This window comes from Rhamphochromis longiceps, linkage group LG20 (assembly GCF_057381845.1).
Source record: "Rhamphochromis longiceps isolate RC_006_pf linkage group LG20, R_longiceps_female_GT1.1, whole genome shotgun sequence".
Classification (NCBI taxonomy): domain Eukaryota; kingdom Metazoa; phylum Chordata; class Actinopteri; order Cichliformes; family Cichlidae; genus Rhamphochromis; species Rhamphochromis longiceps.
In genome coordinates this window covers 10,537,744-10,549,648 of record NC_140576.1, presented here as the reverse complement: position 1 = coordinate 10,549,648, position 11,905 = coordinate 10,537,744, and the positions used below count along the sequence as shown (strand labels likewise).

At 42.6% G+C, this 11,905-nt stretch overlaps 1 protein-coding gene across 1 annotated transcript; it reads right to left on the bottom strand.

Moving 5' to 3' along the window:
* Window positions 1-160: 160 nt before the first annotated feature.
* Window positions 161-3,895, bottom strand: hspb7 (heat shock protein family B (small) member 7). Its single transcript, XM_085393568.1, has 3 exons — window positions 3,482-3,895; window positions 1,066-1,190; window positions 161-953 (listed from the first exon to the last, which is right to left on the bottom strand). The coding sequence occupies exons 1-3, from the start codon at window positions 3,645-3,647 to the stop codon at window positions 774-776; spliced, it is 471 nt and encodes a 156-aa protein (XP_085249694.1). The 5' UTR covers window positions 3,648-3,895; the 3' UTR covers window positions 161-773.
* Between the last annotated feature and the right edge of the window lie 8,010 nt (window positions 3,896-11,905).

Below are 11,905 nucleotides of genomic sequence, written 5' to 3'. Positions count from 1 at the left end.
TATATTGGAGAATACCTCCTTTGAAACCCTATTCTCCTGAAAGGAGGACAGGATGGTTCATAATGCTCCCACGCACAAAAGACTGAATAGAAGCACCTTTGTATATACACCTCTGTGCACCTACTGAATGCGAAATCCGTTTCATATTGATTTCAAGGGTAGTTTGCCTTGTGGTGCTCAAGGTTTACGCAGATTTTTATTCCAAAGATGGTTAACAAAACAGTGGTTTAAGGCAAGTCATACCAAGGATGGTGATAAGTCTCCACAGAAAATTTCTCCAGTTCTGTCAAAACTGAAACAATACGAGTAAATAAACAAATAAATCTCTTAAACTGCCAACTCGTATTTCCTGTCAATAATTTGTAAAATCAGAAGTTCATAAAAAGCATTCTACAGAGCAGGATGGCTTATTGTCAAAGCAGTATCATTTTATTCACACAAATAATATTATACAATAACTTATCATCTTTAGAAGTGACCGGTAAGTTTTAGAATAACACTGGGAGGGGTAGGGGAGAAGTTAACTGATGGGTTGTGTGTCTACATCTTTGTGCAAAATGGTGCTCCAAGCCCTTGTGTCTCCTTAAATTAATGTGTATGTCCCGTTGTGTATGTGCGGGATGAGCTAACTCACACACATAAATGAGCAGCAACAGAGTGGCATTGTGTCACACAGAGCACAGTGTCAGCTCTCTAAAACTGAATGATGACAGTGAGGATAAGAAGCACAGGAAATGGTATGAAATCACAGGAAGTGACGGATCGGACCGTCTCTAGATTTTGATCTCGGTGCGGAAGGTCTGTACGAGCTCATGCTTGGCTGGATTTCGCCGTGCCCGGACCGTGAGGGTCCCCTCGGTGCCCAATGATGATGTCACTGAGGTGGGATCCACGTCCTCGGGTAGCTGGCACTTGTGGGTGAAAGTGTTCATCACTGAACCGTCCTGGGCCAACTGCCAAAACAGAAAGCTTTAGAGATTCATGCGATGTATTGTGGAGATGGATGCTTGGTTAGGGTTTATTTGGCTCACATTAACCCCTTTTGTTTCAACACCTCCCACCCACCTTTTCCGCACGGACTTCTATCTGGTTGTTGGATGTGGTGACGATGATGTCTTCAGGGGAGAAATCTCGCACGTCAACTGTGAACTGGTACGAATCGTCAAGAGTCTTGATATTTCCAGCTCCACCTAAACCCACGGCCAAGACGATGAAAGGATGTTAGAGCACAAATGATGAATCGGGAAGCTACAATTAACTGTGCAAAGTACATATATCTCGCACAGTTAACGTTCACAGATTTTCATCTTCAATACTTCCTGTGTGAATAAACCCACCAGTCTGAGAACCGTGTGCTGTTCATCACTGGAGTACCTGCAGGTGGTGCTTCATTAAGGATGGGCTACACACACTCATTTGAGTGAGGGATCTGCAGTTGTGTGTATTCACCAAAATCCATTTTTAGACATGATCAGAATCTCTGCTTTTGCTTCAACAGCATGACACACCTTCTATTCCACACATTCTGGGCAAACATGGATTTTATTGTCGATTTAATGGATTGAATAGAGACAAAAGATGCACAAGCACCTTAATTATTACAGTTCAGAGGATCATCTGTTTTCCATGGTTAAATGAATCTGAGCTAGAATCTGTGCTGCATGCTTACCAAACTGAGCATGCCCTCGTCTGAACTTGAAAGCTAAGCAGGGTTGGGCCTGGTTAGTACTTGGATGGGAGACTGATTAGGAATACCAAGTGTTATAAGCTTGGGTTGGCTGTAGGTTTGTGGTCCAACTCTTGGCCTCTGCATGCTGAAGTACCCTTGGGCAACATACTAAAACCTCAAGTTGTCTGTTCGATAGAAAGCACTTTGACGCAAGTGCTTTTGTGAATGATGGGTGTTGTGTGAAGTGCTTTGAGGAGTCGAATAGAAATCAGTTACACTCCCTTGTTGTATGTTTCTTTTGTAATTCCCAAACCTTTTTTTTAAGCTCTTGTTGTTCATATTCATATACAAGCTCAAAAAATATGATGAGTAATAATGGTGATTAGTTGACGAGGTGTAAAAATTGGGGTAAAAATTAACTGTGTTTTGAAATTTGGCTCACATTATGGGCAGTCAGCAGACATGAAGAAACAGATCATTAATCTGTCCACATTCATCCATATTCTATATTCACTTCCATTTTTGCTCTGTTTGGGTCTGCACCACCTCTTTGGAGAACATATCTGACTTTTTAGCTGCTGAGTTAATGACTTTCTCTCCTCGGTTGTTCAATAAGCAGCGTGATGAGTTAACCAGAAGTTGATTTTTGTTTTTTTTTGTTTCCAGCTGACTAAAGTTTTCTGAGAACAGTTTGGAGGCAAGAAAACCGACAGCCGACATATGGTTTGTGGCTTTGTCACTCCTGTGAATCTTCCACATGGCATAATCATTCAATCCGTGCCCGGTGTGACTTTAAGAACTGTCAAGAGGCACAGCTGTAGTCCCGGTTAAATATCCTAGGACTGATAGGTGAGTCGGTCCAGGAAAAAAGCGTGATTTATTCTCTGTCCCTGTGGAGTCTGAGCTCACTGAAAGCCTGCGTGGTGCATGACCTCACACACACGGCAGCAGACTGGAAACGAGTGTGTGTGAGTGATATTAGCTCTGACTTCACGTATAGGTTAGCTTAATTATGTGACCTCACCTCACTGTGGTGTGTGTGTGTGTGTGTGTGTGCGCACTGGTCACTGGGCAACCATCTGGTCATTTCTCATGCAGGCGTCATCCCAGATACTCAGTGTGTGATGTCACACTGTTGGCAGTTAGTCCAGCATTCCCAGGTTTGCACGTACTCTGTGTGTGCTTGCATGTGTGTGTGTGATTGCGTTGCTTTCTTCTCAGCAGCGCCCACCTCACATCTTATCTGCTGCACCTATTACAGCACCAACCATGGCTCCAAAACAATGCTGCTCTGCCCCTGACACATAGGAGCACATGGACCATTTAAAGATCAGATTTCACACATACACGCGTCTGCGTGGACCAGCAGCAAAGTGATACGGAGCACTTCACACCAAGTGGACACTGAGATACTGAGCCTGTAGATGAACCAGGCTGTGTGAAGAAAAAAATCTCCTCAACCCTCCGTTTTAAACACATATGTAAATTCCTAATAAATCTTTAAAAAAAAGAGTAAATACATGTCCAAAAATGGAGTCCGTTCTGTTTATTCTTTCAGCACCTTGGCTACAGTTTCCCTTAAAGAAACATCTGTCCACACACAGATCAGCCACACCATAGTCTTCCTCTGAAGATATGTTATCAGTATCACTCCTTGAACAAAAACACACCACTGTACACAAATCGCATTCAAGCGGGCATAAATCATCTTTGCCGTCAAAGCTGTTCCTTCCGCTCTCTTTTACTATTAATTTTTTACCTCTTTTGTTTACAAAACGAATGCCAGAGACCTTAAATTTGCTTCCAACTTACTGGAAAAACCCAAGGAGTCGCTCCCAGGCCTCATGAACGAGCCAAAGTCCTCAGCAAATAGTCCCCGGCTCTTCTCCATGTATGGGTTACCAGAGGACGTAGTTGAGGATGAAGTCTGGTGGAAACTACGCTCCGATCGATAGGCAGAGGAGTTGGTTACACTCATGGATGGCTGTAAGTGCTGGGTAAGGCAGAGGAGGAGTGAAAAGGAGAGAAGAGGGAGGCGGAGAGAGTTGATTCTTCTTGCGGCTATAGTTGCACACACAGGTCTTCTATCTACCTTTACTGTCTTTCTTTTTCTGTCTGTCTATTTATTCTTTTTTTCTGGTTTGTGTAAGGCAGTATCAACCTTTTCCCCCAATCTCTTGCAGCCCTTTACCCACGGCCCTTATATACTATACGGTCCCATGCAGTGGTTGGGAGGTGGCACGTGTCACACAGGCCACAGCTCATTGGGAACACTGTTCTAAATTTATCATAAGACTCAGAGAGCTGATGGAGAGATGGGTCTGTGGTTGGAAAAGTTCTGGGCACTGAAGGGCCTAAGGTTAAGAGAGGGAGGCAGAGTGGGATTTGATAGAGAGAGGCAGAAAAAGAGCAGGGGCTGACAAGGGATAAAGGGGAGGGGGGCAACAGTTGTCACTCCATCACACGTCATCCCTGAAATAGCTTTCCGGCCCTCGCTTTAATTCCCCCTGCTCTCCATCACTCCCATCTGTCTATTTCTTCTGCTTTCATAATATTCAGGGCCACGTCTTTTGACCTGAAATTAGATCCGCACGCGTTTCTGCCGTTTAATGCCAGCGTATGGAGTAGCGCGGCATGGTTTCATCTCAGATGTTTGTGCTCTCACAAGGGCCCGTTCTCGACTGAAATCCTTCACGGTGTCATGAGTTTATTTAATTCAGTCTCCTAATCATGTGCCAGAAAACGCAGCTGCTGTCTTGTGTTGTGCTGAGAGAAGCGAGCAAAGTCAATCTAAAAGTGAAAAAAGCGCCTCACCTCTATTTTCAGAGTGTAGGTTAGGAGAAAAGCAAAGATGGAAAGAATGTGCCTGAAAACAAAGCCACGGATGGGGGCAGGGGCCTCGGTAGTGACATTGCTTTGTGGCTATTAATATCTGCACGGAGAGCACAGCCCATCATGATTAGTAAACACTCTCTGCTCCTTTTTTCTAGTTAGTGCTGCTGACAGCTAATCCATTAAAATCCATTTATGTGCTCTCTGAGGTTGCCTTGTTGACTTGTGATTCATTATTCCAGTCGAAAGGAGGTTTGTATGTAAGACACATTATAGGCAAATCAGAGATCACAACCTCAGTCCTTAACATCTAATAACGACCATCACAGTCAATCTTTACAGAAAATTCCCAGGCAATCCACCATGCAAGGTGATCTTTGTTTTTGAAACGTTACCCTGTATTGAAAATGACGTCACACTGTGTTATTTTCTTCCAGTCTTATCAGTACAGACCCCTGCTGAAGGTCTAAATCCAGCCCAGCAACTCAGCACCTCCCTAACAGAGCCTCCTCCCTACCTAGTAACAGCAGTAATATTGTTACTTTATTTCAGAATCAGATATGAATCAGTGTTTCAAACTTCTAATGGAGATTAAAGCTGCTGGTTGTAGGGATGGGAATTGATAAGAATTTAGCGATTCCTATTCCATTAGCAATATCACTTATAGATTAAGTTCTCATTGGGTATGTTTTCAGAGTCACCAGTATCTTTAAGCAGCAATGCAGAAATTACATTAATGCTGTTGGTCAAATGTTTGCGCATGTTTGTTGTGGTATTTTCCCTCTTTGTTGTGATCAGAGTCTTTACTCAAAAAAGTCATTATTTCACATATTACCCTGGTCGTAATGCAGTATATGACTTATTTACTCCACAGAGTAACATTACATTAAATTCATGTTACTCTGTAAAATAGCTGAAACACATATAATCACTATTTAACACTATCAACCCCAGGCAACATCCCACACACCAAGACAAATCCCTAATGAGAAGACATGTCTCGAAGATCAGTCTCTTAGTGGAATACAAATCTGACCACAGTGGGTTCTTGGCTAGCTTGGCGTTAGCATGCTGTCTGGGCAGATGCTTGAAACCGTGTTGTGTTAGCAGCATGATGCAATTTTTCCTGTCCTCGATGCAGTCTTTCACTTTACCATTTATCTTTTCCTGTTGTGCACTAAAAAAAAATAACTGTCCAGGCTCTAGACTGCAGCGCTATTTTCCTCCTCTGACACGCAAACTGAAATCAGGTGATTGCAGAGGTGAGGACTCAAGTCACATGACTTGGACTCCAGTCATTAATTGTATGACTTTAGACTTGGCTTAAAAAAATGTTATAAGACTTGTGACTTGACTTGGACTTTACACGAATGACTTGGGACTAAAATTCAACATACATATTATTTAAAAAGTGCGGACCATTAACTCATTTTGTTCATTCACTCTTACCACACTCCGTACGTATGTGAGCGTGAGCTGTAACACAGCCAATCAAATTAACCAGATAAAAAACAAAACAAAAACAAAACAAAAAAACACTCAATCCAAAAATGCTCCCAAGTACATAAACTACGAAGTAGTCAACAAAAAACGAAATGTAATATGAAAAACCTGCGAGAAGAGAATCACTGACAGAGATAGAACAACTTCCAACTTTGTCCAACATTTGAAGTTGCATAAAGAACGGTACCATGGTGCTATTCTTTTGCTATGATGAGATAGCTGACTTAGCTAACTTCATCTTATTAGCAACTGTTCTCCGGGCTACGCTGATGATACTGTTTGGCTTCAACATGTATGATATTTTTGTCATGCTATTTTACACCCGGTCTTACAAGCGCATCCAAGAATAACATGCAAGTTGGTAGCTCAGAATTGTCGGTAAATGGTGAGCAGGGTCCGTTTCGGAAAGTGGGTTTCTGTACCTGAACTCGAGGAACTTGGTCTCCGTCTCCTCCCCATCATTAACCCCGTAGATTTAACACAGTTTAGACTGACAAATATTTATTTTACCATCACATCAAAATTCAAAACCACTGTGTTTAATTTGCAATTAATGCATGGCCGTGTGTAACTTTTGCATCATTTTTCTCCTGTCATTTATGTCAATACATCACATAAAATACTTTGATCTTATATTATTAGCTGTTGTTTATTTGAAAATGTCAGTTATTCTTAACATTGACGCTAAACATTGCTTATTAGAACGCATTAGAACAAAACAAATTTCCCACATGTGGGACTAATAAAGGTTATCTTATTTTATGCAGAGTTTTTAGAAAAGTGTTTTAATAAATAGTTTTTATATTTTTTATTTTCTGAAAACTATGAGGGTTTAAGTGTTAATATTTATTACCGATTAGTAGGAACAAATTAAAGTCAAATGCAATTCATGAATGGCTGCACCTTTGAAAGCATATTTGAAGAATACCAGATGAAAAAGAGGATCACAAATGAACCTGAACAGCCTTCCATATCACAGTTTATGGACAATTGTGCTGGACAGCACAGCATGACTCATCCACAGCAGAAAGCTATCACAAATGCATGATTAAGTGACTTGAATATTGGTTGCAAACTGTCTATTGTGGAAAACAAGAATTTTCGACACTTTCTGCCAGTAGTTGACAGAAAATACAGAGTCCGGTAGTATGTTGCAGAACAATTATATCAAAACAGAGAATGGTCTGGTCGGGAGTCTCCAAGCATCTTTCTTGGAATTTTTATCAGTGTGCAAATGGCTAGAGCAGAAGATGGGATCACTGCTCCCTTTTCACATCCAGTGTACCTTAAAGCAGCTGCTTTGGATCCAGCATTTTCTCTGTTGTGGGTTGGGACACCATGTGTTGGGCAGTTGTGACATAAAGACAGAAGTGACATTAAAAGTTAAAGGTAAAGACTGAATATAGTGTATATTTTTTCTGTATTTTTTTTTGTCTAAAATTGTAATAAAGACTCTTTTGCTGTTGTTAATTTGTTTTGCCAGATCTGATCCTGCAAGATGCTGCGGATCCTGCAAAGTCAGAGCAATCTGTGACTCCTGGTGAGAAACATCAAGAAGACTGTGAAGATGGAGGACTCTTTGCTGCTTAGTATAAGAAGCAGAAGAAGGATGTGGGGAAGAGCAGGGCTACAGCTGAGTCACTACCTGGATATTGCTGATGGACACAATGCCCTCTTGTTCTGGACAATGAACATACAGACTCTTCCTTCTCTATTTCATGTGGGCACCAGAGTTTTGGCAGTACCTTCGTGTGTACCTGCATTTGGCCAATTTGGCAAATGCAATGCACAATAGTTAACTGAAATAACTTAAACTGCACATTATATATATATATATATATACACACACACACACACACTAGGGGTGCAACGATACACAAAATTCACGGTTCGGTTCGATACTTTGGTGTCATGGTTCGATATTTTTTCGATACAAAAAAAAATGTTAATGCCTTTTTAATTTGTCATTTATTAAAATTATAAATATATATTTTAACTCAAAAGTACAGTTTTTAAATTTAATGTTGCTGAAACAAAAGTAATTAAAAAAATAAATATATCTCAGGGCTCTCAAAATTTCAAAATCCCTGGTAGCCCTTCGGGCAGGGACTCTTCAGTTTTTAGTAGCCCAAAATAAATGTAAGTAGCCCGAATAAAAAAGAGAGCAATTTTTTGATTGATGTTTTGTTTCCTGTTTTGTTTCCTTTACAATGTTATACATTAAAGTATAATATTGTAAAGGAAACAAAACATTAATCAAAAAATTGTTGAAAAACAAATTACAACATTGTATAAAAATTACAATCATCAACTCAAATACTTGGTTCTAATTGAACAGAAATTTCTATGAACTTGTAAGAACTGTGTAGGACATGAATCAGTCTGTGTCAGATCCTGAATTTGAAATTTCCACTGAAGTCACGGGTAAGAGACAAGTGGAACCAAGATCTAGGCCATTTGCTTTTTGAAGTTTGCAAAGACTGCTAAATTTTGCCAGTGGTAGTTCACTCTTTGCAACATAGTACGCTGTTCTAAACAGATTTTTCAGGTTTATTTTGAGTATGTTATTTGCAATTGGTGTTTGTTCTGGGAAAGATATTGCAGACTGAGCAATAATGCATTTCTTGGATTTCTCATGGGTTCTAATGGGGGCCTTTCTTAAAATGACTGGTCCCAGTAACAAAGGCGCTTGTCGACTCAGAAATCGAGAGAAAACCAACAACACACCTGGTAGAACATTATGTTATTTACACGGGTGCACATAAGTGGTCCGCATGTGCGCATTCGCTGTCAAAATAAAAGACGCGCACCAGATAAGAAGTTGCAAAGCACTGTTTTTGTCCGCTAGAGTGGGATTTTCACGGCACATTCCGCACCACATCTCTGTGCGTTCATCATTTGTTTGAAGCCAGCTCACCTCCTGCAACCACTTTTCCGAGAATACGCGCTTCTTTTGTGGTTCGGACTCCTTCTGACATTTCTTTGGAGGTGGAGGAACATCACAGTAATTGCTTAAAGGAGCTTCTTCGACATCTTTAAGAGTTTTAAACAAATGTCTGTCCTCCTCCAGAAAATCTTATGTATGCAAACACGCATTGCAACTTCATATCTTGTGCGCGTTCTTTTTTTTTTTTTTTTTTGACAGCGAATGCGCACCTGCGGACCACTTATGTGCAGCCCCGGTTATATAGCTCGTCATATTGCAGCCACAGAAATTCTTTTGTCCATGAAACCATAAAGCTGCACTTTCTTTTTGCCTTATAGTCTGATTTGTCATAACTTTTCCGTTTTGTGGTAAGCTTTTCTTTGGCTGTCACTTCTTCACCCTGAACTGTCTTATTTGGCTCAGCAGAACTAAAATATATATCCTGCTGCTTTTACACACACACACATAACGGTCAGCGATTCTCTGCGCGATCAACCTCTCATATGTTTAAGCTTGCTGCAGGAGATTTCACTTGTCATGTTTGCATAGTAAGCTAACGATTGATAAGACAATGTCAGAGGAATTGGTGCACAAATTATCATCACTCACCAATCAGTGCTGTCACTCTCTAGCGATTTTGCGAGCCCTGTATCTGATTGAGGAATCACTCATCTTTGGAAAAGAGAGTTTATTACAGAGAAATGGCTCTTTCCAAAATAAAAGCTATACTATACGCTTTTTCTGGGCTATATTCTCAGCAGCATATTGTAGCGGGTCAGGGCTGTTCGGGCTTCTGTTTATACAGTTATGTTTTGTTTATGTTGCCATAGTGACGGGTGACGCCCTCTCGCTGCGGCGGTGTGTCCTTCCGGCGTCAGAGGGCGCTCTGTGTGTTGTTGTTGTTGTTGCTGTGCGGTTGCTGCGCTGAGCAGTTAGCTAGCGGCAGTGTTCTTCTGCAGATGTCAATAAACGGCTGTGCTCCCTGGCTAGCTCACGGGAAGCAAGACCAAACGACACCTCCGTCTCCTCGTTGTCTGAGCTCGCCACATTGGTGTCAGAAGTGGGATGATGGTGGCACCCCATGTTCTGACCCGAGTGACTTTTCCCCCGCCGGTCGTGACCGGCCGGTGCGCCAAAGGAAGGCACCTGGACATTTGCAAACTGAAAGCAAAAAACAAGCGCAAATTCAAACGCGATTTCAATATGTCACATATTGACAGTGGCTCACCGATGCCAATGACATAATTACCCAGCTACATTTCCGAAAGAATGCAAAAGCATTGACATATATTTTTCCTTCCTACAATAGCCCGACGGGCAGGGCAGAGATAGATTTTGGTAGTACGACTGGAAAAATCGCTAGCCCCGGGACGTCGGGCTAGCGATTTTGCAAGCCCTGTGTTACAGGCATGGCCCTTTAAGGATGAAGCCTGATGGGAAATGTATTCGGGATGTGTGTAGCGGGACTGCCTGGTGTGTGTGTGTGAAGAGAGAGAGCGGAGAAGGGGAAAAAGTAACGGTTAGCTACAGAAGAGACGAAAAGAAAATAAATAAAAGGAATATAATAACTCCCTCGACAGCCAGAGTTGTGTCGGCGATGCTCGCTGTGAGTAAACTGTTTCAGCCCACTGTACGCGGTGTTCGTGCCTTAGAGAAGAAATAAAGTTCGGTGAAGCAGTTTCCTACGCCTCCTTCGATCTTTTTGCTAGCGGAGTTGACCTGTATAGTAAGCTGTTGCCGACTACGAGTCAGTTACGGGACCTTCAAGTAACTGCCAGAGGTTTCCTTACTACGGTTCGGGGCCGCGGCTCTGGCGCGGTAACACCTGTATCTGATTGAGGAATCACTCATCTTTGGAAAAGAGAGTTTATTACAGAGAAATGGCTCTTTCCAAAATAAAAGCTATACTATACGCTTCTTCTGGGCTATATTCTCAGCAGCATATTGTAGCGGATCAGGGCTGTTCGGGCTTCTGTTTATACAGTTATGTTTTGTTTATGTTGCCATAGTGACGGATGACGCCCTCTCGCTGCGACGGTGTGTCCTTCCGGGGTCAGAGGGCGCCTTGTGTGTTGTTGTTGTTGTTGCTGTGCGGTTGCCGCGCTGAGCAGTTAGCTAGCGGCAGTGTTCTTCTGCAGATGTCAATAAACGGCTGTGCTCCCTGGCTAGCTCACGGGAAGCAAGACCAAACGACACCTCCGTCTCCTCGTTGTCTGAGCTCGCCACATTGGTGTCAGAAGTGGGATGATGGTGGCACCCCATGTTCTGACCCGAGTGACCCCGGCCGGTGCGCCAAAAGATGGCACCTGGACATTTGCAGGACTTTGTGTGGGGTAATGGGGTCGTCGGGGACGACTGACCCCTTAGGTGGGGGCTATGTAGCGGGTCAGGGCTGTTCGGGGTTCTGTTTGTACAGTTATGTTTTGTTTATGTTGCCATAGTGACGGGTGACGCCTTCTCGCTGAGAAGGTGTGTCCTTCCGGGGTCAGAGGGCGCTCTGTGTGTTGTTGTTGCTGTGCGGTTGCTGCGCTGAGCAGTTAGCTAGCGGCAGTGTTCTTCTGCAGATGTCAATAAACGGCTGTGCTCCCTGGCTAGCTCACGGGAAGCAAGACCAAACGATACCTCCGTCTCCTCGTTGTCTGAGCTCGCCACAATATTAAACATATCAGGTCCCCATAAGGAGAATCATGTGCTAACGGCTGTCTAAATGACTCGGGTAAAGTTTGTAGCATGCATGATTGTTGTTTTTGTCTGCTTCCATTTGTCTTTGCACTAGGATGATGTCGGCGTAAATGTGCAGTCATATTCATTGTGTTCCCACTAGTGCTGTCAGCGTTAATCTCGTTGAAATGACGTTAACGCCACAACACGGCAAATCTCCGTTAACGAGCTACCCCTGCGTGGGGCTAGACGGCCAACACGTTAAGAGCTAACTGCGCTAACACACTAGTTCCCACCCATGTAATTGAGCATTG